The 25407-nt window shown below is 45.1% G+C and overlaps 1 protein-coding gene across 2 annotated transcripts in view; it reads right to left on the bottom strand.

The window, feature by feature from the left end:
• Positions 1–25407, bottom strand: part of COL15A1 (collagen type XV alpha 1 chain) — a 1189398-nt gene that overhangs the window by 3521 nt on the left and 1160470 nt on the right. For both annotated transcript variants that reach the window (XM_069730463.1, XM_069730464.1), the window contains one exon: positions 15136–15251. In XM_069730463.1, the coding sequence (XP_069586564.1) occupies positions 15136–15251 (116 nt within the window). The remainder of the gene's footprint in view (positions 1–15135; positions 15252–25407) is intronic.

Here is a 25407-nt window from a genome sequence, read left to right on the forward strand (position 1 = left end):
AAAAAACAATTATATATATATATATATATATATATATATACACACACATACATACATATACAGTACAGACCAAAAGTTTTGACACACCTCATTTAAAGATTTTTCTGTATTTTCATGACTATGAAAATTGTAAATTCACACTGAAGGCGTCAAAACTATGAATTAATACATGTGTAATTATATACTTAACAAAAAAGTGTGAAACAGCTGAAAATATGTCTTTTATTCTAGGTTCTTCAAAGTAGCTACCTTTTGCTTTGATGGCTGCTTTGCACACTCTTGGCATTCTCTTGATGAGCTTCAAGAGGTAATCACTGGAAATGGTTTTCACTTCACAGGTTGCCCTGTCAGGTTTAAAAAGTGGGATTTCTTGCCTTATAAATGGGGTTGGGACCATCAGTTGTGTTGAGCGGAAGTCTGGTGGATACACAGCTGATAGTCCTACTGAATAGACTGTTAGAATTTGTATTATGGCAAGAAAAAAGCAGCTAAAAAAAGAAAAACTAGTAGCCATCATTACTTTAAGAAATGAAGGTCAGTCAGTCCAAAAAATTGTGAAAACTTTAAAAGTCTCCTTAAGTACAGTTACAAAAACCATCAAGCGCTACAAAGAAACTGGCTCACATGAGGACCGCCCCAGGAAAGGAAGACCAAGAGTCACCTCTGCTTCTGAGGATAAGTTTATCCGAGTCACCAGTGTTGTGAATTCTGCTCTTGGGTTCCCTCCGGTGGTTGTAGGTGGGAATGCAGTTGTCTCTGAGTCGCAGTACTGGCCAGGTGTATCTGCTGATTACAATTCTGACTGGGATATTTAGGTGTGCAGGATTCATTAGCCCTTGCCAGTTGTCAATGTTCCTTGTGAAGTCTTGGATCACTTTCTGGCTTCTCCTGCTAGCTGCCAAATTCAGCAAAGATAAGTATTTGGTTTTTGTGTCTGTGGCACACTGCTGTGTGCTTGTTTTTGTTTGTATTCCTGCTCTGATTGTAGGATTCGCTGGAGTTGCAGATATACGCTCCTACATCTTTAGTTAGATGTAGGAAGTTTTTGTATATTCTGCTGTGGATATTTTTGAAAGGTTTTAATACTGACCACACAGAACTCTGTCCTATCCTGTCCTATTTAGCTAGAGTGGCCTCCTGTGCTAAATCCTGTTTTCTGCCTGTGTATGTTTTTTCCTCTCCGACTCACCGCCAATATTTGTGGGGGGCTGTCTATCCTTTGGGGATCTGCTCTGAGGCAAGATAGTATTCCTATTTCCATCTTTAGGGGTATTTAGTCCTCCGGCTGTGACGAGGTGTCTAGGATTGATAGGTACACTCCACGGCTACTTCTAATTGCGGTGTTAAGTTCAGGATTGTGGTCAGTATAGTGACCACCTTCTCCAGTGAAAGTTCTCATGCTGCTCCAAGGTCACCGGATCATAACAGTACAACTGGCCCACAATGAGTTAAATGCATCTCAGAAGAAGGGAAGAAAGGTCTTGAGCCATTTTTTTTTCTCCAGTCTGTTTTGTGTTCTCTTCCCTCTTAATATCTGGGTGGCTGAGGAGCCTGGTGCAAGCATGAATGTTCAGGAATTAACTTCTCGTGTAGACCGGCTTGCTGCTAGGGTGCAGGGTATTTCTGATTATATTGTTCAGACTCCTGCTTTAGAACCGAAGATTCCTACTCATGATTTGTTTTCTGGTGACAGGTCCAAATTTTTGAGTTTTAAAAACAACTGTAAACTGTTTTTTGCTCTGAGACCTCGATCCTCTGGTGATTCCATTCAGCAGGTAAAAATCGTAATCTCCCTGCTGCGTGGCGACCCGCAGGATTGGGCGTTTTCCCTGGAATCTGGGAATCCGGCTTTGCTTAATATTGACTCCTTTTTCAGGCTTTGGGATTATTATATGATGAACCTAATTCTGTGGATCAAGCTGAGAAGACCTTGTTGGCCCTGTCTCAGGGTCAAGAGGCGGCAGAATTGTATTGTCAGAAATTCAGAAAATGGTCTGTGTTGACTAAATGGAATAATGATGCTTTGGTGGCAATTTTCAGAAGGGGGCTTTCTGAATCCGTTAAAGATGTTATGGTGGGGTTTCCCACGCCTTCCGGTCTGAGTGATTCTATGTCTCTGGCCATTCAGATTGACCGGCGCTTGCGGGATCGCAGAACTGTGCGCGCTGTGGCGTTATCCTCAGAGCAAATTCCTGAGCCTATGCAGTGTGATAGAATTCTGTCTAGAACGGAACGACAAGGTTTCAGACGTCAAAATAGGTTGTGTTATTATTGTGGCGACGCTTCTCATGAAATTTGTGTCTGCCCTAAGCGGACAAAGAGGATCGCCAGTTCAATTACCATCAGTACTGTACAACCTAAATTTCTGTTATCTGTGTCCTTGATCTGCTCATTGTCATTTTCTGTCATGGCGTTTGTGGATTCAGGCGCCGCCTTGAATTTAATGGACTTTGAGTTTGCCAAGCGTTGTGGTTTTCCCTTGCAGCCTTTGCAGAACATTATTCCTTTAAGGGGCATTGATGCTACACCCTTGGCTAAAAATAAGCCCCAGTTTTGGACACAGGTGACCATGCGCATGGCGCCAGCCCATCAGGAAGATTGTCGATTTCTGGTGTTGCATAACTTGCATGAAGCTATCGTGCTGGGTTTTCCGTGGTTGCAGGTACATAATCCTGTGTTGGATTGGAAGTCCATGTCTGTGACTAGTTGGGGTTGTCAGGGGGTTCATAATGATGTTCCTTTGATGTCAATCTCCTCTTCTTCCTCTTCTGAAATTCCAGAGTTTTTGTCTGATTTTCAGGATGTATTCGATGAGCCCAAGTCCAATTTCCTTCCACCGCACAGGGACTGCGATTGTGCTATTGACTTGATTCCAGGCTGTAAGTTTCCTAAGGGTCGTCTTTTCAACCTGTCTGTGCCTGAACATACCGCCATGCGGAGCTATATTAAGGAGTCTTTGGAGAAAGGGCATATTCGACCATCTTCTTCACCGTTGGGAGCGGGGTTCTTTTTTGTTGCTAAAAAAGATGGTTCCTTGAGACCCTGTATAGATTATCGCCTCTTGAATAAAATCACGGTCAAGTTTCAATACCCTTTACCTTTGCTTTCCGATTTGTTTGCTAGGATTAAGGGAGCTAGTTGATTTACGAAGATTGACCTTCGAGGGGCATATAATCTTGTTCGTATTAAGCAGGGTGATGAATGGAAAACTGCGTTTAACACGCCCGAAGGCCATTTTGAATACCTTGTGATGCCATTCGGACTCTCTAATTCTCCATCTGTTTTTCAGTCCTTCATGCATGATATCTTCCGGACTTATCTTGACAAATTCTTGATTGTATATTTGGACGATATTTTGATTTTTTTCCGATGATTGGGAGTCTCATGTGCAACAGGTCAGGATGGTATTTCAGATCCTTCGTGACAATGCTTTGTTTGTGAAAGGGTCTAAGTGTCTCTTTGGGGTGCAGAAGGTTTCTTTTTTGGGCTTTATTTTTTCTCCCTCGTCTATAGAGATGGATCCGGTTAAGGTTCAGGCCATTCATGATTGAATTGAGCCCACATCCGTGAAGAGCCTTCAGAAATTTTGGGGTTTTGCAAATTTTTATCGCCGTTTCATTGCTAATTTTTCCAGCGTGGTTAAACCCTTGACCGATTTGACGAAGAAAGGTGCTGATGTGGCGAATTGGTCCTCTGCGGCTGTCTCTGCCTTTCAGGAGCTTAAACGTCGATTTACTTCTGCTCCGGTGTTGCGCCAACTGGATGTTTCTCTTCCATTTCAGGTTGAGGTTGACGCTTCTGAGATTGGGGCAGGGGCCGTTTTGTCTCCGAGGGATCCTGTTGGTTCCTTAATGAAACCATGTGCCTTCTTTTCCCGTAAGTTTTCGCCTGCTGAACGCAATTATGATGTCGGCAATCGGGAGTTGTTGGCTATGAAGTGGGCATTTGAGGAGTGGCGACATTGGCTTGAGGGAGCTAAGCACCGTATTGTGGTCTTGACCGATCATAAGAATTTGATTTACCTCGAGTCTGCCAAACGGCTGAATCCTAGACAGGCTCGATTGTCCTCGTTTTTTTCCCGTTTTGATTTCGTGGTCTCGTACCTTCCGGGTTCTAAGAATATTAAGGCTGATGCCCTCTCTAGGAGTTTTTTGCCTGATTCTCCTGAGGTCTTAGAGCCGGTCGGTATTCTGAAAGAGGGGGTGGTCCTTTCTGCCATTTCCCCTGATTTACGACGGGTTCTTCAGGAATTTCAGGCTGACAAACCTGACCGCTGTCCTGTGGGGAAACTGTTTGTTCCTGACAGATGGACTAGTAGAGTGATTTCTGAGGTTCACTGTTCCATGTTGGCTGGTCATCCTGGCATTTTTGGTACCAGAGATTTGGTTGGTAGGTCTTTTTGGTGGCCTTCATTGTCGCGTGATGTGCGTTCTTTTGTGCAGTCCTGTGGGACTTGTGAGCGGGCCAAGCCTTGTTGTTCCCGTGCTAGTGGGTTGCTTTTGCCATTGCCTGTCCCTGAGAGGCCCCGGACGCATATTTCGATGGATTTTATTTCTAATCTTCCGGTCTCCCAGAAGATGTCTGTTAACTGGGTTGTTTGTAACCGGTTCTCCAAGATGGTTCATTTGGTGCCTTTGCCTAAATTGCCTTCCTCTTCAGATTTGGTTCCGTTGTTTTTTCAGCATGTGGTTCGTTTGCATGGTATTCCGGAGAATATTGTGTCCGACAGAGGTTCCCAGTTTGTTTCTAGGCTTTGGCGGGCCTTTTGTGCTAGGCTGGGCATTGATTTGTCTTTTTCTTCTGCATTTCATCCTCAGACAAATGGCCAGACCGAGCGAACTAATCAGACTTTGGAGACTTATTTGAGATGCTTTGTGTCTGCTGATCAGGATGATTGGGTGGCTTTCTTGCCATTGGCCGAGTTTGCCCTTAATAATCGGGCTAGTTCGGCTACCTTGGTTTCGCCTTTCTTTTGTAATTTTGGTTTTCATCCTCGTTTTTCTTCTGGGCAGGTTGAGCCTTCTTACTGTCCTGGTGTGGATTCTGTGGTGGACCGGTTGCAGCAGATTTGGGCTCATGTGGTGGACAATTTGGTGTTGTCTCAAGAGGAGGCTCAACGTTTTGCTAATTGTCGTCGGTGTGTTGGTTCCCGGCTTCGGGTTGGTGATCTGGTCTGGTCGTCTTCCCGTCATGTTCCTATGAAGGTTTCTTCTCCTAAGTTTAAGCCTCGGTTTATTGGTCCTTATAGGATTTCTGAGATTATTAATCCGGTGTCTTTTCGACTGGCGCTTCCAGCCTCTATTGCTATCCATAATGTCTTCCATAGATCTTTGTTGTGGAAATATGTGGAACCCGTTGTTCCCTCTGTTGATCCTCCGGCCCCTGTGTTGGTTGATGGGGAGTTGGAATATGTTGTTGAGAAGATTTTGGATTCCCGTTTTTCGAGGCGGAAGCTTCAGTACCTGGTCAAATGGAAGGGTTATGGCCAGGAGGATAATTCTTGGGTTTTTGCCTCTGATGTCCATGCTGCTGATTTGGTCCGTGCCTTTCTTCTGGCTCATCCTGATCGTCCTGGGGGCCCTGGTGAGGGTTCGGTGACCCCTCCTCTGTTATGTTTGCTAATGACAGGTGTTATGAAGGCAATCCAGAAACACAGTGTGCTTAGCGATCAGAGCGCACACAGTGATCTGACAAATACCCAAAAATACAAGAACGAGCTCTGAGACGTGGAAACTCTGTAGACTGCACACCTGATCCTATCCTAAACACAACTAAAAGCGGCTGTGGATTGCGCCTAACAACTACCTAGGCAACTCGGCACAGCCTAAGAAACTAGCTAGCCTGAAGATAGAAAAATAGGCTTGACTTGCCCCAGAGAAATTCCCCAAAGGAAAAGGCAGCCCCCCACATATAATGACTGTGAGTAAGATGAAAAGACAAAACGTAGGGATGAAATAGATTCAGCAAAGTGGGGCCCGATATTCTAGGACAGAGCGAGGACAGTAAAGCGAACTTTGCAGTCTACAAAAAACCCTAAAGCAAAACCACGCAAAGGGGGCAAAAAAAACCCACCGTGCCGAACTAACGGCACGGCGGTACACCCTTTGCGTCTCAGAGCTTCCAGCAAAACAAAAGACAAGCTGGACAGAAAAAAAGCAACAAAAAAGCAAAAAGCACTTAGCTATACAGAGCAGCAGGTCACAGGAACAATCAGGAGAAGCTCAGATCCAACACTGAAACATTGACAAGGAGCAAGGATAGCAGCATCAGGCGGAGTTAAGTAATGAAGCAGTTAACGAGCTCACCAGAACACCTGAGGGAGGAAGCTCAGAAGCTGCAGTACCACTTGTGACCACAGGAGTGAATTCAGCCACAGAATTCACAACAGTACCCCCCCCTTGAGGAGGGGTCACCGAACCCTCACCAGAGCCCCCAGGCCGACCAGGATGAGCCGCATGAAAGGCACGAACAAGATCGGAAGCATGAACATCAGAGGCAAAAACCCAGGAATTATCTTCCTGAGCATAACCCTTCCATTTAACCAGATACTGGAGTTTCCGTCTAGAAACACGAGAATCCAAAATCTTCTCCACAATATACTCCAATTCCCCCTCCACCAAAACCGGGGCAGGAGGCTCAACAGATGGAACCATAGGTGCCACGTATCTCCGCAACAACGACCTATGGAATACATTATGTATGGAAAAGGAGTCTGGGAGGGTCAAACGAAAAGACACAGGATTGAGAACCTCAGAAATCCTATACGGACCAATAAAACGAGGTTTAAATTTAGGAGAGGAAACCTTCATAGGAATATGACGAGAAGATAACCAAACCAGATCCCCAACACGAAGTCGGGGACCCACACGGCGTCTGCGATTAGCGAAAAGTTGAGCTTTCTCCTGGGACAAGATCAAATTGTCCACTACCTGAGTCCAGATCTGCTGCAACCTATCCACCACAGAATCCACACCAGGACAGTCCGAAGACTCAACCTGTCCTGAAGAGAAACGAGGATGGAACCCAGAATTGCAAAAAAATGGAGAAACCAAGGTAGCCGAGCTGGCCCGATTATTAAGGGCGAACTCAGCCAACGGCAAAAAAGACACCCAATCATCCTGGTCTGCAGAAACAAAACATCTCAGATATGTTTCCAAGGTCTGATTGGTTCGTTCGGTCTGGCCATTAGTCTGAGGATGGAAAGCCGAGGAAAAGGATAGGTCAATGCCCATCCTACCACAAAAGGCTCGCCAAAACCTTGAAACAAACTGGGAACCTCTGTCAGAAACAATATTCTTAGGAATGCCATGCAACCGAACCACATGCTGAAAGAACAAAGGTACCAAATCAGAGGAGGAAGGCAATTTAGCCAAGGGCACCAGATGGACCATTTTAGAAAAGCGATCACAGACCACCCAAATGACTGACATCTTTTGAGAAACGGGAAGGTCAGAAATGAAATCCATCGAAATATGTGTCCAAGGCCTCTTTGGGACCGGCAAGGGCAAAAGCAACCCACTGGCACGAGAACAGCAGGGCTTAGCCCTAGCACAAATCCCACAGGACTGCACAAAAGTACGTACATCCCGTGACAGAGATGGCCACCAGAAGGATCTAGCCACTAACTCTCTGGTACCAAAGATTCCAGGATGACCAGCCAACACCGAACAATGAAGTTCAGAGATAAGTTTATTAGTCCACCTATCAGGGACGAACAGTTTCTCCGCTGGACAACGATCAGGTTTATTCGCCTGAAATTTTTGCAGCACCCGCCGCAAATCAGGGGAGATGGCAGACACAATGACTCCTTCCTTGAGGATACCCGCTGGCTCAGATAAACCCGGAGAGTCGGGCACAAAACTCCTAGACAGAGCATCCGCCTTCACATTTTTAGAGCCCGGAAGGTACGAAATCACAAAGTCGAAGCGGGCAAAAAATAACGACCAACGGGCCTGTCTAGGATTCAAGCGCTTGGCAGACTCGAGATAAGTCAAGTTCTTATGATCAGTCAATACCACCACGCGATGCTTAGCTCCTTCAAGCCAATGACGCCACTCCTCGAATGCCCACTTCATGGCCAGCAACTCTCGATTGCCCACATCATAATTACGCTCAGCGGGCGAAAACTTCCTGGAAAAGAAAGCACATGGTTTCATCACTGAGCAATCAGAACCTCTCTGTGACAAAACCGCCCCTGCTCCAATCTCAGAAGCATCAACCTCGACCTGGAACGGAAGAGAAACATCTGGCTGACACAACACAGGGGCAGAACAAAAACGACGCTTCAACTCCTGAAAAGCTTCCACAGCAGCAGAAGACCAATTAACCAAATCGGCACCCTTCTTGGTCAAATCGGTCAATGGTTTGGCAATGCTAGAAAAATTACAGATGAAGCGACGATAAAAATTAGCAAAGCCCAGGAACTTTTGCAGACTTTTCAGAGATGTCGGCTGAATCCAATCCTGGATGGCTTGGACCTTAACTGGATCCATCTCGATAGTAGAAGGGGTAAAGATGAACCCCAAAAATGAAACTTTCTGCACACCGAAGAGACACTTTGATCCCTTCACAAACAAAGAGTTAGCACGCAGGACCTGAAAAACCATTCTGACCTGCTTCACATGAGACTCCCAATCATCTGAGAAGATCAAAATGTCATCCAAGTAAACAATCAGGAATTTATCCAGATACTCACGGAAGATGTCATGCATAAAAGACTGAAACACAGATGGAGCATTGGCAAGTCCGAACGGCATCACTAGATACTCAAAATGACCCTCGGGCGTATTGAATGCAGTTTTCCATTCATCTCCTTGCCTGATTCTCACCAGATTATACGCACCACGAAGATCTATCTTAGTGAACCAACTAGCCCCCTTAATCCGAGCAAACAAGTCAGATAACAATGGCAAGGGATACTGAAATTTAACAGTGATCTTATTAAGAAGGCGGTAATCAATACACGGTCTCAGCGAACCATCCTTCTTGGCTACAAAGAAGAACCCTGCTCCCAGTGGTGATGACGATGGGCGAATATGTCCCTTCTCCAGGGATTCCTTCACATAACTGCGCATAGCGGCGTGTTCGGGCACGGATAAATTAAATAATCGACCTTTAGGGAATTTACTACCAGGAATCAAATTGATAGCACAATCACAATCCCTATGCGGAGGTAGAGCATCGGACTTGGGCTCTTCAAATACATCCTGATAATCAGACAAGAACTCTGGGACCTCAGAAGGGGTGGATGACGAAATCGACAAAAATGGAACATCACCATGTACCCCCTGACAACCCCAGCTGGAAACCGACATGGAATTCCAATCCAATACTGGATTATGGGTTTGTAGCCATGGCAACCCCAACACGACCACATCATGCAGATTATGCAACACCAGAAAGCGAATAACTTCCTGATGTGCAGGAGCCATGCACATGGTCAGCTGGGCCCAGTATTGAGGTTTATTCTTGGCCAAAGGTGTAGCATCAATTCCTCTCAATGGAATAGGACACCGCAAAGGCTCCAAGAAAAACCCACAACGTTTAGCATAATCCAAATCCATCAGATTCAGGGCAGCGCCCGAATCCACAAACGCCATGACAGAAAACGACGACAAAGAGCATATCAAGGTAATGGACAGAAGGAATTTGGACTGTACAGTACCAATGACGGCAGACCTAGCGGACCGCTTAGTGCGCTTAGGACAATCAGAAATAGCATGAGTGGAATCACCACAGTAGAAACACAGACCATTCAGACGTCTGTATTCCTGCCGTTCAACTCTGGTCATAGTCCTATCGCACTGCATAGGCTCAGGTTTAACCTCAGGCAGTACCGCCAAATGGTGCACAGATTTACGCTCGCGCAAGCGTCGACCGATCTGAATGGCCAAAGACAAAGACTCATTCAAACCAGCAGGCATAGGAAATCCCACCATGACATCCTTAAGAGCCTCAGAGAGACCCTTTCTGAACAAAGCTGCCAGCGCAGATTCATTCCACTGAGTGAGTACTGACCATTTCCTAAATTTCTGACAATATACTTCTATATCATCCTGACCCTGGCACAATGCCAGCAAATTTTTCTCAGCCTGATCCACTGAATTAGGCTCATCGTACAGCAATCCGAGCGCCAGGAAAAACGCATCGACACTACTCAATGCAGGGTCTCCTGGCGCAAGAGAAAATGCCCAGTCTTGAGGGTCGCCACGCAAAAAAGAAATAATAATCAAAACCTGTTGAATAGGATTACCAGAAGAATGAGGTTTCAAGGCCAGAAATAGCTTACAATTATTTTTGAAACTTAGAAACTTAGTTCTATCTCCAAAAAACAAATCAGGAATAGGAATTCTTGGTTCTAACATAGATTTCTGATCAATAGTATCTTGAATTTTTTGTACATTTATAACGAGATTATCCATTGAAGAGCACAGACCCTGAATATCCATGTCCACACCTGTGTCCAGAATCACCCAAATGTCTAGGGGGGAAAAAAAATGAACACAGAGCAGAAAAAAAAAAAAAAATGATGTCAGAACTTTTTCTTTCCCTCTATTGAGAATCATTAGTTAGGCTCCTTGTACTGTTATGTTTGCTAATGACAGGTGTTATGAAGGCAATCCAGAAACACAGTGTGCTTAGCGATCAGAGCGCACACAGTGATCTGACAAATACCCAAAAATACAAGAACGAGCTCTGAGACGTGGAAACTCTGTAGACTGCACACCTGATCCTATCCTAAACACAACTAAAAGCGGCTGTGGATTGCGCCTAACAACTACCTAGGCAACTCGGCACAGCCTAAGAAACTAGCTAGCCTGAAGATAGAAAAATAGGCCTGACTTGCCCCAGAGAAATTCCCCAAAGGAAAAGGCAGCCCCCCACATATAATGACTGTGAGTAAGATGAAAAGACAAAACGTAGGGATGAAATAGATTCAGCAAAGTGGGGCCCGATATTCTAGGACAGAGCGAGGACAGTAAAGCGAACTTTGCAGTCTACAAAAAACCCTAAAGCAAAACCACGCAAAGGGGGCAAAAAAAACCCACCGTGCCGAACTAACGGCACGGCGGTACACCCTTTGCGTCTCAGAGCTTCCAGCAAAACAAAAGACAAGCTGGACAGAAAAAAAGCAACAAAAAAGCAAAAAGCACTTAGCTATACAGAGCAGCAGGTCACAGGAACAATCAGGAGAAGCTCAGATCCAACACTGAAACATTGACAAGAAGCAAGGATAGCAGCATCAGGCGGAGTTAAGTAATGAAGCAGTTAACGAGCTCACCAGAACACCTGAGGGAGGAAGCTCAGAAGCTGCAGTACCACTTGTGACCACAGGAGTGAATTCAGCCACAGAATTCACAACACTCCTCAAGGGGAAGGTACTGTTGTGAATTCTGCTCTTGGGTTCCCTCCAGTGGTTGTAGGTGGGAATGCAGTTGTCTCTGAGTCTCAGTCCTGGCCAGGTGTATCTGCTGATTACAATTCTGACTGGGATATTTGGGTGTGCAGGATTCATTAGCCCTTGCCAGTTGTCAATGTTCCTTGTGAAGTGTTGGATCACTTTCTGGCTTCTCCGGCTAGCTGCCAAATTCAGCAAAGATAAGTGTTTGGTTTTTGTGTCTGTGGCACACTGCTGTGTGCTTGTTTTTGTTTGTATTCCTGCTCTGATTGTAGGATTCGCTGGAGTTGCAGATATACGCTCCTACATCTTTAGTTAGATGTAGGAAGTTTTTGTATATTCTGCTGTGGATATTTTTGAAGGGTTTTAATACTGACCGCACAGAACTCTGTCCTATCCTGTCCTATTCAGCTAGAGTGGCCTCCTGTGCTAAATCCTGTTTTCTGCCTGTGTATGTTTTTTCCTCTCCGACTCACCGCCAATATTTGTGGGGGGCTGTCTATCCTTTGGGGATCTGCTCTGAGGCAAGATAGTATTCCTATTTCCATCTTTAGGGGTATTTAGTCCTGGCTGTGACGAGGTGTCTAGGATTGTTAGGTACACTCCACGGCTACTTATAGTTGCGGTGTTAAGTTCAGGATTGCGGTCAGTATAGTGACCACCTTCTCCAGTGAAAGTTCTCATGCTGCTCCAAGGTCACCGGATTATCCTTTGGTTGGCTGCTCTATTTAACTCCACTCAGATCGTTACTCCATGCCAGCTGTCAATGTTCCTGCATTGGTTCAGTTCGCTCTTGGATCTTTCTGGTGACCTGTCTTCTCCAGCAGAAGCTAAGTTCCTGATAGTTATTATTTGTTCATTGTTTCCTTGTCCAGCTGGTTATCATGATTTTGTCTTGCTAGCTGGAAGCTCTGGGATGCAGAGTGGCACCTCCGCACCGTGAGTCGGTGCGGAGGTCTTTTTGCACACTCTGCGTGGTCTTTTGTAGTTTTTTGTGCTGACCGCAGATACCTTTCCTATCCTCTGTCTGTTTAGTAAGTCTGGCCTCCCTTTGCTGAAACCTGTTTCATTTCTGCGTTTGTGACTTTCATCTTTACTCACAGTCAATATATGTGGGGGGCTGCCTTTTCCTTTGGGGAATTTCTCTGAGGCAAGGTAGGCTTTATTTTCTATCTCTAGGGCTAGCTAACTCTTAGGCTGTGAAGAGGCGTCTAGGGAGAGTCAGGAACGCTCCACAGCTATTTCTAGTTGTTGTGATAGGATTACGGCCTGCGGTCAGCAGAGCTCCCACATCCCAGAGCTTGTCCTGCGTGAGTTTAACTATCAGGTCGTGCCGGGTGCTCCTAACCACCAGGTCATAACAGCAGGCCTTCATGGTAAATTAGCTGCCAGGAAACCACTGCTAAGGACAGGCAACCAGCAGTAGAGACATGTTTGGGCTAAAGAACACAAGGAAAGGACATTAGACCAGTGGAAATCTGTGCTTTATTCTGACGAGTCCAAATTTGAGATCTTTGGCTCTAACCACCGTGTCTTTGTGCGATGCAGAAAAGGTGAACGGATGAACTCTACATGCCTGGTTCCCACCGTGAAGCATGGATTAGGAGGTGTGATGGTGTGGGGGTGCTTTGCTGGTGACACTGTTGGGGATTTATTCAAAATTGAAGGCATACTGAACCAGCATGGCTACCACAGCATCTTGCCGTGGCATGCTATTCCATCCGGTTTGCGTTTAGTTTGACCATCATTTATTTTTCAACAGGACAATGACCCCAAACAGACCTCCAGGCTGTGGAAGGGCTATTTGACCAAGAAGGAGAGTGTGGAGGCCAGGTCATCTGGTGTAGCACCCCATCAGTCACCAAACCTGAACCCAATCGAGATGGTTTGGGTTGAGCTGGACCGCAGAGTGAAGGCAAAAGGGCCAACAAGTGCTAAGCATCTCTGGGAACTCCTTCAAGATTGTTGGAAGACCATTTCCGGTGACTACCTCTTGAAGCTCATCAAGAGAATGCCAAGAGTGTGCAGAGCAGTCATCAAAGCAAAAGGTGGCTACCTTGAAAAACCTAGAATATAAGACATATTTTCAGTTGTTTCACACTTTTTTGTTAAGTATATAATTCCACATGTGTTAATTCATAGCTTTGATGCCTTCAGTGTAAATTTACAATTTTCATAGTCATGAAAATACAGAAAAATCTTTAAGTGAGAAGGTGTGTCCAAACTTTTGGTCTGTACTATATATATTTATATATATATATATATATATATATATTACGTTGTTTATACAGAGTGATCCTGCTCAATTTACCTTACTGCTTGTGCAGCTTTGTTTACAAAGTAAAATGTTTTTTTCTGTACATGATATGTTTTTCTTTTATGTAAAACTAGATGGAGACCCGATGCTGTCGCATCGGGAGGGCGGTAATGTCATGATGGGGGCAGGCATGCGGCACTGTTGTTGCTTGACGCCTACGCTTATATGCATTGTTTTTGTCCCAGCTATGCTGTTGCTCTTCAAGAGTCTCATTTGCCCTTTGTTTTCTTCGACGTTGTGCCTTTGCTGCTTTCATTGTCATTGGCGTCCTTTTTAGGAGGAGCCATGTTGGCGTTGATATTTGCTTTTTAAAGGGGTTTTCCCACAAACAAAAGCTCATTTTAAAAATGGTCTGTGTCTGACCGTGTACTGATCATACCACAGCTCAGGGGCAAGGGAGGAAGCAAAAGACAATACGGACATTACAGCAGGAGATCGCAGAGGATACATTTTGTGAGGAAAAATATTTCACTGACTGTTTTTAAAAAATATTTTGTCAGTGAAATATTTTACCTCACAAAATTAATTGACTGTGATCCCCTGCTGTAATATCAGTATTGTGTTTTGCTTTCTCCCTTGCCCAGGAGATGTGGTATGCTCTATACACGGTCAGACACACTCACCCCTGCGTCTGACCGTGTACAGAACATACCACAGCTCCTATGCAGGGGAGGAGGCAAAAGACAATACTGACTTTACAGCAGGAGGTCGCAGAGGACACATTTTGTGATGTAAAATATTTTTTAAAACCAGTCAGTGAAATATTTTACCTCACAAAATGAATCCACTGTGATCCCCTGCTGTCAGTATTACCTTTTGCTTCCTCCCCTGCCCAGGAGATGTGGTTATGCTCCGTACACAGTCAGACGCAACCAATTTTTTAAAATTAACTTTAGTTTGTGGGAAAACCCTTTTAATGTGACCAACTTCCTCTGACTGTAGACATGTCGTTCTTCTGCCGCCGGGATCAGCCAAATGGTTCTCTGCACCCTCACGTAATTCGCACAGCCGCAGTAAATCAGGCCGCAGCCATCTTTATGCAGACAGATAGTGGCGGTCACATTAAAACTGCGCGTGTGCTCCTCCTGTACTAACAAGGCGGCAGTCAGTGAATCATTCGGCTGATCCAGGCGGTGGGGTGTTTGCGACGGTGTTCCGCTGGTGGTACCGCGCAAGAGGCTGTGTGAGTGTGTGTTTGTGAGGTGCGACTGTGTTCCGTTGGTGGTACTGCGCAATAGGTTGGTACCAGCAGCAGTTTCTATATTGAGACACCCATCACTTGGGTGTCCTAATATGACGGTCGGTGAACTTCCTCTGCTTGGATTTCTGGGATACGGTGATATCTGGACAGAACAGGAAATTAAAACATTACAAGGCAATTACCGTATATAAATAGATGATAGCAAACTGCCAAACCTACCAAGCTGAATCAGTCAATACATTTCTTCCATCAAAGGAATAAATTGGAATTTGAGTATTGAAACGTCCTCCATTTCCAGAAAATATAGATTCCCAGTTGTCAAAAAGAACTTCACCCTAACAAAATAAAATATTAATTACAATTAAAATAGAAGACTTCACAGTATATACAAAGAATACATAAATTGACTTCTCTCGCTGAAAAAAAAAGATGGACATCATGAATCAGAGTCTGGCTGCACAATTGCACCCAGGTATATTTCTCTTGAAAACAATCTGGAGTTTCAGAGAAATTATTATACTTTAAACATCACAGGGCTGCTGCAGTCAGTGGACAGATCTCTCTCATAGTAATCATGTAACAAGTCCCCTGCAATATGGAGTTGCCTCATTTTGCAGACATAACAGCTTCCACTCTTCTGAGAAGGCTTTCTACAAGACCATTGTCATAATAATGTGAATATGCCATGTTTGAGTATCTACCTTAAAATTTTCATGGCTTTTCAGACACACGCTGTGGGCTTTTCCAACCCCCCTCTTCTCCCTCTGCCTGTGTGTGAAATCCTATACTCCCCCCTCAATAATTTATATGGCTTTACCCTGCGCAGTCAGACTCTGTGAAAATCCCTTATTCCCCCCTCCCACCTGGTACTGGCTAAAACTGGTACAGAAAGCATGAGATTCTATTGTTCTCTGAAGGTTATGTCTATTGGTACCGATCAGGGCTAGAGATATAAGAATGATATATTTCGGATGTCCATCGAGGTATCAATTGTTGTGAATTCAGCTTTTGGGCTCCCTCCGGTGGTTGTAGAGGGTAATGCAGTTGTGCCTGGATTGCAGGAGTGGACATATGTTTCTAATTGCAGGACTGACTGGGGTATATAGCTTTGCAGGATCCTTTATCAGTGTCAGTTGTCCATTGTTCTTGAAGGATTCACTTCCTGCTGGTCTCTCCAGTTTGCTGTGTTTTTCTACAAAGATAAGTCCTGGCTTTGTTTTTTCTGTCCACCTGCAGTGGACCTTATAGTTCTGTGCATTTTCATATTTTTGTCTTGTCCAGCTTGGTCTGTGAAGGATTTTTTGCTGCCTAGCTATTTCTCTGGAGATGCAGATATACCCCCCATGTCTTTAGTCACATGTGGTGATCCATATTTTCTGCGGTGGATATTTTCTAGTGTTTTTGTACTGACCGCATAGTACTCTGTTCTATTCTTTCTTTTTAGCTAGTATGGCCTCCTATGCTAAAATCTGATTTCATATCTGCGTATGTTATTTCCCTCTCCTCTCACAGTCAATATTTGTGGGGGGCTATCTATCCTTTGGGGATTTTCTCTGAGGCAAGATAGGTTTCCTGTTTCTGTCTTTAGGGGTAGTTAGATCTTAGGCTGTGCCGAGGGGTCTAGGGAGAGTTAGGTACCCCCCATGGCTGCTTTTAGTTGCGCTGCTAGGTTCAGGGTTTGCGGTCAGTACAGGGACCACCTTCTCCTGAGTACGTCTCATGCTGCTCCAAGGCCACCAGATCATAACAAACAGTAAGCAGGTCATGTAATTACACCGTGTTTACACTTAAAAGAATCCTCCTGATGTGGGGCACATCCTGATCATTGTGTCTTTCGTATACGAGATTCATATAGCGAGCAAGGCATAAAAATGGGTGCCATAACTCTGAGTAAAGGGGAGATTTCAGCCTCTAAGTAAGGTCACCACAGGGGGAGTGCCTGGGTTTTAGGCTAGGAAATAAATGAATGAAGCAGCAGTCTTCACGTGTCTTTGTTTGGGGTCCTGCTGAGAGACAGGGGTGATGCATCTAGATATATGCTTGTCCTTCCCACCACAGCACACGGTCAGCCATGAATTGATATGACATAACAAAATGTAAGTGTTTTTCAACTTTAATCCCATTTTATTTGTAATTAGATTGTATATATGATATTTGTCTTCTTTATAATATCTTTTTATACCTCTGTAAACACTGCCTACCTTTTCTGAAGTAAAATAGAAAATTACTAGCTTGTCTCTCCTTGCTCTATAACGTACAGTCACGTCCTCTTAAGTAAATTACGCTACTAATCTGGGTTGGCTCCGGACCCGTTAAGAAATAAGAAATTGGAGCTGGTGGCAGCAGAATTTGTCCTGTGCAATTGGGAGGCTTTGTAGCGACTGGCGGCATTTATAATTATTGTTCTCACATGAGATGGAGTAGTAATATTGCCCTCGCTGCAGTGTGCCCATTAGCTAGTACAAAGAAATGCAGCTTTTCTGGCGACTAATTAACCTAGGTGCAGTACCTGTTCTGACTTGAGGGTAAGGGGCCGCCAGAGAGCTGCAAGTTCCAAACCGGACCTGGGAAGTGGGATATAGATAAATCCCCTTCAGAAAGAACCAGGGGCAACCAAACAACCCTGGTTCAAGAAAAAATGGTGTAAGTGGTGGGGATGATAAAGGTATCCTCCCTGTGAACGTGACAGCCATGAATGAGCAAAAACACTCTAATGTTTGACCTGACAAATGCTCTTCTGGATGATGTTGAACGACAGCGCCTGGCTCACAATTTCTATTCTAGTTCATCCCAAGAGTGTTGAATGAGGTTGAGATCAGGGCTTTGTGCGGTCGTACACCAAATTCATGCACCGGAGCATAGTCATGCAGGACAGAATAGAGATTTTTGCAAAACTCTCAACAAAGATGAAAGCATACAATAGTCCAACAGATTGTTGTATATTTAAGGATTAAATGAAATCTGTCAGCAGGTTTTACTATGTAAACAGAGAAGCATGATTTAGGGACAGAGACCCTGATTCCAGTGATGTATGACTTACTGGCCAGTATGTTGTTGTTTCAATAAAATCAGCATTTTATCAGAAGGAGATTATTAGAGGAACAGTTGCCTTGTGCTAGGAGGTCCTCATGGTCTGTGTAACCATGCCTCCACCACTGATGAGCAGCTTTATGGCAATCGGAGGTGTAGGTGGGGTTATACATCGCTCAGAATTTAGAAAATTGGTAGATCTGCTGCAGAGATTTTATCAAAACCACACAAGCAACCCAGTCAGTGATGCATTGTTGGAATCAGGATCTTCGTCACATCATGCTGCTCTTGGATTACATATATATATATATATATATATATATATATATATATATATATATATATATATATATATATATATATATATATATAACAAAAAACAACCACATAGTGTTATCATTCCTCCACCAAACTTTACAGATGCCACAGTGCATTTAGGGAAGTAATATTCCCCTGGCATTCCCCTAAGGGCTTATTCAGACATTCGTGATTGTACTCATACGCAAAACTACAGTCTTAATTTCATGTGTTTTTTTATCAGAGTTTGGTCAGTGTGTCATTGTTTATAATCAGAATTTCATCAGTTTTTCTAGTATGCAAAAAAACAACTGATGTAGATTTCTCAAGCTTCAATCAAAATCAGTGCTGTCTGATTTTTTCACGGACCCATAGTCTTGCATTGGTGGCATTCATCCGAGACTCTCTGTGATTTGGTGTGGCCTACTCAGTCTGTAAAACTATATGGACATGTGATCAACCCTATAATGGACTATAATGGAATTATGAGCTTAGAAAGTATTTGCTGACACCAGCCCCTACTCGAGCTGGATGAGTGTTCTTGTAAACACATTCAGAGGAAGTGTATTGCACCATACAGACCTCATAAGGTCTGTGAACCACAATATGCGCTGCTGGTCAATCAGAGCCCAGCAGGTGACGTCAGCATGACCATGGCAGTGACATCATGCACTGCCATCGAACACTGAAGTCAGCTGCGCAAAGTGGGAGAACTGGGAAGGTGAGTAGGAGCATTTATTGCTTTTTTCCTGTGTATTGAATAATAACAGCAGGGCACATACTAGGATGGGGGCCATATACCAGAATGGGGGACATATGCCAGGAAGAGGCACAAGATGAGAGCCATATTCAAGGATGAGGGCCATATACCATGATGAGAGACATATACGAGGATGGGGCTACATGTACCAGGATGAGGGCCATATGACAAGATGGGGGCCATGTATCAGAATGGGGGCCATGTACTAGGCTGGAGAACATGTACTAGTAATGGGTGACATATACCAGGATAGAGGACATGAACCAGGATGTCGAAACATATACCGAGATGGAGGAAATGTACCAGGATGGGGTGACATGTTCAAGGATGGAGGACAATATGCCTGGATGGGGACCATATACCATGTTGGGGGCCATATATCAGGGTGGGGTTCATATATCAGGATGGGGAACATATACCAGGTTGGGCTGTGCATTATACTATATGGAGGACTGTGGGCTGTGTATTATACTACATGTTCCTACATGGGCTGTGCATTATACTACATGGATAAATATGAGCTGTGCCTTATACGGCATGAAGGATTATGGGGGTTCATTATACTGTATGGAGGATTATGGAGGGTGCATTATATTATTTAGAGGACTATAGGAAGTGCAATATACTATATGGAGGACTGTGAGGCGTGCAATTATACTATATGGAGGACTATGAGAGGTACATTATAATATAGGAAGGACTATGAGTGGTGCATTACACTAAATAAAGGACTAGAAGGAGTGCATTATACTATATGGAGGACTATGAGAAGTGCATTATACTTCTGCTATGGGGTTCCATGAGTTCTATGTTCACCCCTGGGGAATATAATGGTTTATTTATTTTCTATACTTTAAAGAACAGTAGCAGAATGAGGGTATATATAAAAGGGTGGGGGGATATATAAACCAGGATTATTATTATTATTAATATACATTTTTTATAGCGCCATTTATTCCATGGTGCTTTTCATGTGAAAAGGGGGCAAATATAGACAAGTACAATAAACATGAGTAAAAAACAAGGCACTAACAGGTACAGAAGGAGAGAGGACCCTGCCCGCAGGGGCTCACAGTCTGCAGGGGATGGGTGAGGATACACTAGGAGAGGGTAGAACTGGTTGTGCAGGCTGTAGGCTTTTCGGAAGAGTTTCTATGGTAGGCGAGAGTCTCATGTGTTGGTGTAGAGAGTTCTAGAGTATGGGGGAAGCACGGGAGAAGTCTTGGATGTGGTTGTGGAAAGAAGAGATGAGAGGGGAGTAGAGAAGGAGATCTTGAGAGGATCGAAAGCTGCGTGTAGGTAAGTACCTGGCCTGGAGACCATGTCACAGATGTATGGAGGAGACAGGTTGTGGATGGCTTTGTATGTCATAGTAAGGGTTTTGAACTGGATTCTCTGGATGATAGGAAGCCAGTGACGGGCTTCACATAGGGGAGAGGCTGGAGAATAATGGGGAGACAGGTAGATTAGTCAGGCAGCATAGTGTAGGATGGATTGGAGTGGGGCCAGAGTGCTAGAGGGGAGGCCAGAGAGTAGGAGGTTGCAGTAGTCAAGGCGGGAGAGAGATAAGGGCGTGCACTAGTGTTTTTGTGGTTTTGGGGTCAAGGAATGCACGGATCCGGGAACTATTTTTGAGTTTGAGATGGCAGGAGGAGGCAAGGGTTTGGATAGGTGGCTTGAAAGTGAGGGCAGAGTCGAGGATCACCCTGAGGCACCGAGCATGCGGGAATGGGGAAAGTGAGCAGCCATTGACATTGATGGATAGGTCTGGTGGAGGGGTAGAGTGAGATGGGGGAAAGATGATGAATTTTGTTTTGTCCATGTTCAGTTTTAGAAAGCAAGCAGAAAAGAAGGCCAAGCAGACAGACATTCTGGGATTTTGGTGAGTAAGGAGGTGAGGTCAGGTCCTGATAGGTAGATCTGTATGTCATCGGCGTAGAGATGATACTGCAACCATGGGATTCTATGAGCTGTCGCAGGCCAAAGGTGTAGATGGATCAAAGTAGGGGTCCTAGAACTGAGCCTTGAGGAACACCAAACAGACAAGGGGCGAGGTGAGGAGGTGGTGTGGGAGAGGGAGACACTGAATGTTCGGTTTGTTAGATATGACGAGATCCAGGATAGGGCCAAGTCTGTGATGCCAAGAGATGAGAGAATCTGTAGCAGGAGGGAGTGGTCTAGGCAGAAGACAGGTCCAGGAGAAGGAGGACAGAGTAGTGTCGCTTGCTCTTGGCGGTTAGTAGGTCATTGATGACAATTAGGGCAGTTTCAGTTGAGTGATGGAGTCAGAAGCAAGGTTGTAACCGGTCAAAGAGGGAGCAGGAGGAGAGGTGGGAGGACAGTTCAAGATGGACATGCTGTTCCAGTAGTTTTGAGGCATAAAGGAGAAGAGATATCGGGCGATAGATAGACACAGAGGATGGGTCGAGGGAGGGCTTTTTGAGGATGGGTGTGATTTTGGCATGTTTGAAGGATGAGGGGAACACACCTGTTGTGAGTGAGAAGTTGAAGATTTGTGTTAGGGTTGGGATGAAGACCGTGGCGAGGTTAGGGATGAGGTGGGACAGAAGCGGGTCAAGCGTGCAAGTGGTGAGGTGTGATCTTGATGGGAGGGTGGAGAGCTGATCTTCTGTCATGATGGAGAAGCTGGTTTTGGAGGAACAGGGTTGAGCAACTAAGAGGGGCACTGGGCGCTGCAGGCCAAAGCTTTCTCTGATCGTATCAAACTTCTGTTTAAAGAAAGAGGCAAAGTCTTCAGCAGAAATGAAAGGGGAGGGAGGAGATGCTGGGGGACGGAGTAGCAAATTGAAAGTGTTGAAAAGCTGTTTAGGGTTGTGAGACAGGGAGGATATGAGCGATGAGAAGTAAGTTTGTTTTGCGGTAGTGAGCATGGACTTGAAGCTGGCAAGGGACTGCCTGTATGCAATCAAGTGGTCGGCAGAGCGGGATCGCTTCCATCTCAGCTCAGCGACCCTGGAAGCCCATCTCAGTTCTTTGGTCAGACTGGTCAGCAAGGGCTGCCTGTTGATTTTACGAGTTTTGCTATTATGAGCGGGGCAGCCGAATCGAGTGTTGCTGTTATTGTGGTGTTATAAAAAGTGGCAGCACCATCTGTGTCATGAAGAGAAGCTAAGTCAGTAAGAGGAAGAAGAGTCTCAGAGAGTGATTGTAAATTGAGGTGAGAAATTGAGTTAGTGGAGTGGGGGTTGTGCACCAGGAGAGGAGGGGGAAGAGAATGTCAGTAGGTTGTGGTCAGACAGGGGGAAGGGTGAGTTAGTGAGATTAGTAAGGGAGCAGAGGCAGGTGAAAATGAGATCCAGTGTGTCGTCATCTTTGTGAGTGGTCACAGAGGACCATTGAGTGAGGCCGAAAGAGGCTGTGGCCGATAAAAGTTTAGAGACAGCTGAGGTGGAAGTATCAATGGGAATATTGAAGTCACCCATAATGATAGTGGGGATGTCAGCAGCGAGGAAATGAAGTAGCCAGGTGGTGAAATGGCCGAGAAAGGTGGAGATGGCTAGTTCTGGGGGGCGGTAGATGACAGCCAGCTGGAGATTGGAGGGGGAATACATGGTGACAGAGTGCACCTCAAACGGGAAGAGTAGCAGAGGGTGGAGGCGGGATTGGAGTAAAGGAGCAGGTGTCGGACAGGAGCAAGTCAACTCTTCCTCCACATTTGATGCTGGGGCAAGGGGTGTGAGAGAGGTGGAATCCACCATAGGAAAGTGCAGCTGGAGAGGCTAAGTCAGAGGGGGTGAGCAAGGTTTCACTGATGCAGAGGAAAGAGAGCTTGTTGGTGATGAAGATGTCACGGATAAATGGCAGTTTGTTGCAGACAGAGCATGCCTCCAGGTAGCATTGCTCAAAAAAATAAAGGGAACACTTAAAAAACAGAATATAACTCCAAGTAAATCAAATTTCTGTGAAATCAAACTTTCCACTTAGGAAGCAACACTGTCTTACAATCAATTTTACATGCTGTTGTGCAAATGGAATAGATGACATATGGAAATTATTGTCAATTATCAAGACACACTCAATAAAGGAGTGGCTCTGCAGGTGGGGACCACAGATTACATTTCAGTACCAATGGCTGATGTTTTGGTCACTTTTGAATGTTGGTTGTGCTTTCACACTCGTGGTAGCATGAGGTGGACTCTACAACCCACACAAGTGGCTCACGTGGTGCAACTCATCCAGGATGGCACATCCATGCGAGCTGTGGCAAGGTGGTTTGCTGTGTCTGTCAGCGTAGTGTCCAGAGGCTGGAGGCGTTACCACGAGACAGGCCAGTACACCAGGAGACGTGGAGGGGGCTGTATGAGGCAACAACCCAGCAGCAGGACCACTACCTTAGCTTTTGTGCAAGAAGGAACAAGAGGAGCACTGTCAGAGCCCTGCAAAATGTCCTCCTGCAGGCCACAAATTTGCATGTGTCTGCACAAACGGTTAGAAAACGACTACATGAGGATGGTCTGAGTGCCCGATGTCCACAGATGGGGGTTGTGCTCACAGCCCAACACTGTGCAGGATGCTTGGCATTTCCCACAGAACACCAGGATTGGCAAATTCGCAACCAGCATCCTGTGCTCTTCACAGATGAAAGCAGGTTCCCACCGAGCACATGTGATATACGTGATATACGATATATGGAAGACACTGTGGAGAGTAATCTGCTGCCTGCAACATCCTTCAGCATGACCGGTTTTGGCAGTGGGTCAGTAATGGTGTGGGGTGGCATTTCTTTGGAGGGCCGTACAGCTCTCCATGTGTTCGCCAGAGGTAACCTGACTGCCATTAGATACAGAGATGAGATCCTCAGACCCCTTGTGAGACCATATGCTGGTGCGGTTGGCCCTGGGTTCCTCCTAATGCAGGACAATGCCAGACCTCATGTGGCTGGAGTGTGTCAGCAGGTCCTGCAAAATGAGGACACTGAAGCTATGGACTGGCCCGCCCATTCCCCAGACCTAAATCCAATTGAACACATCTGGGACATCATGTCTCGCACCATCCACCAACATTACATTGCACCACAGACTGTCCAGGAGTTGGATATGCTTTGGTCCAGGTCTGGGAGTCCATCCCTCAGGAGACCATCCGCCGCCTCATCAGGTCATAAGGAGCATGCCCAGGTGTCTAAGGAGGTCATACAGGCACGTGGAGGCCACACAAACTACTGATCATCATTTCCTTGTCTTGAGGCATTTCCACTGAAGTTGGATCAGCCTGTAACTTCATTTTCCAATTTGATTTTGAGCATTATTCCAACTCCAGACCCCCGTGGGATATTAGTTGCGATTTACATTTTTAGGTTCTATTGTTCTCAACACATTCCACTATGTAAAGAATAAAGATTCACAACTGAAATATTTCATTCAGTGATATCTAGGATGTGGGATTTTAGTGTTCCCCTAACTTTTTTGAGCGGTATGTATCTCTCTCTCTCTCTATATATATATATATATATATATATATTACCAACCAAAAATCTATATATATCTTCCAACAATCTTGAAGGAGTTCCCAGAGATGCTTAGCACTTGTTGGCCCTTTTGCCTTCACTCTGCGGTCCAGCTCACCCCAAACTATCTCGATTGGGTTCAGGTCTGGTGACTGTGGAGGCCATGTCATCTGGCGTAGCACCCCATCACTCTCCTTCTTGGTCAAATAGCCCTTACACAGCCTGAAGGTGTGTTTGGGGTCATTGTCCTGTTGAAAAATAAATGATGGTCCAACTAAACGCAAACCGGATGGATAAGCATGCCACTGCAAGATGCTGTGGTTGCCATGCTGGTTCAGTATGCCTTCAATTTTGAATAAATCCCCCAACAGTGTCACCAGCAAAGCACCCCCACACCATCACACCTCTTCCTCCATGCTTCACGGTGGGAACCAGGCATGTAACGTTCATCCGTTCACCTTTTCTGCGTTGCACAAAGACACAGTGGTTGGAACCAAAGATCTCAAATTTGGACTCATCAGACCAAAGCACAGATTTCCACTGGTCTAATGTCCATTCCTTGTGTTCTTTAGCCCAAACATGTCTCTTCTGCTTGTTGCCTGTCCTTAGCAGTGGTTTCTTGGAGCAGCTATTTTACCATGAAGGCCTGCTGCACAAAGCCTCCTCTTAGCAGTTGTTGTAGAGATGTGTCTGCTGCTAGAACTCTGTGTGGCATTGACCTGGTCTCTAATCTGAGCTGCTGTTAACCTGCGATTTCTGAGGCTGGTGACTCGGATAAACTTATTTTCGGAAGCAGAGGTGACTCTTGGTCTTCCTTTCCTGGGGCGGTCCTCATGTGAGCCAGTTTCTTTGCAGCGCTTGATGGTTTTTGCAACTGTACTTGGGGACATTTTCAAAGTTTTCACAATTTTTCGAAATGACTGACCTTCATTTCTTAAAG

Source organism: Ranitomeya imitator, chromosome 6 (genome assembly GCF_032444005.1).
Source record: "Ranitomeya imitator isolate aRanImi1 chromosome 6, aRanImi1.pri, whole genome shotgun sequence".
NCBI classification, from domain to species: domain Eukaryota; kingdom Metazoa; phylum Chordata; class Amphibia; order Anura; family Dendrobatidae; genus Ranitomeya; species Ranitomeya imitator.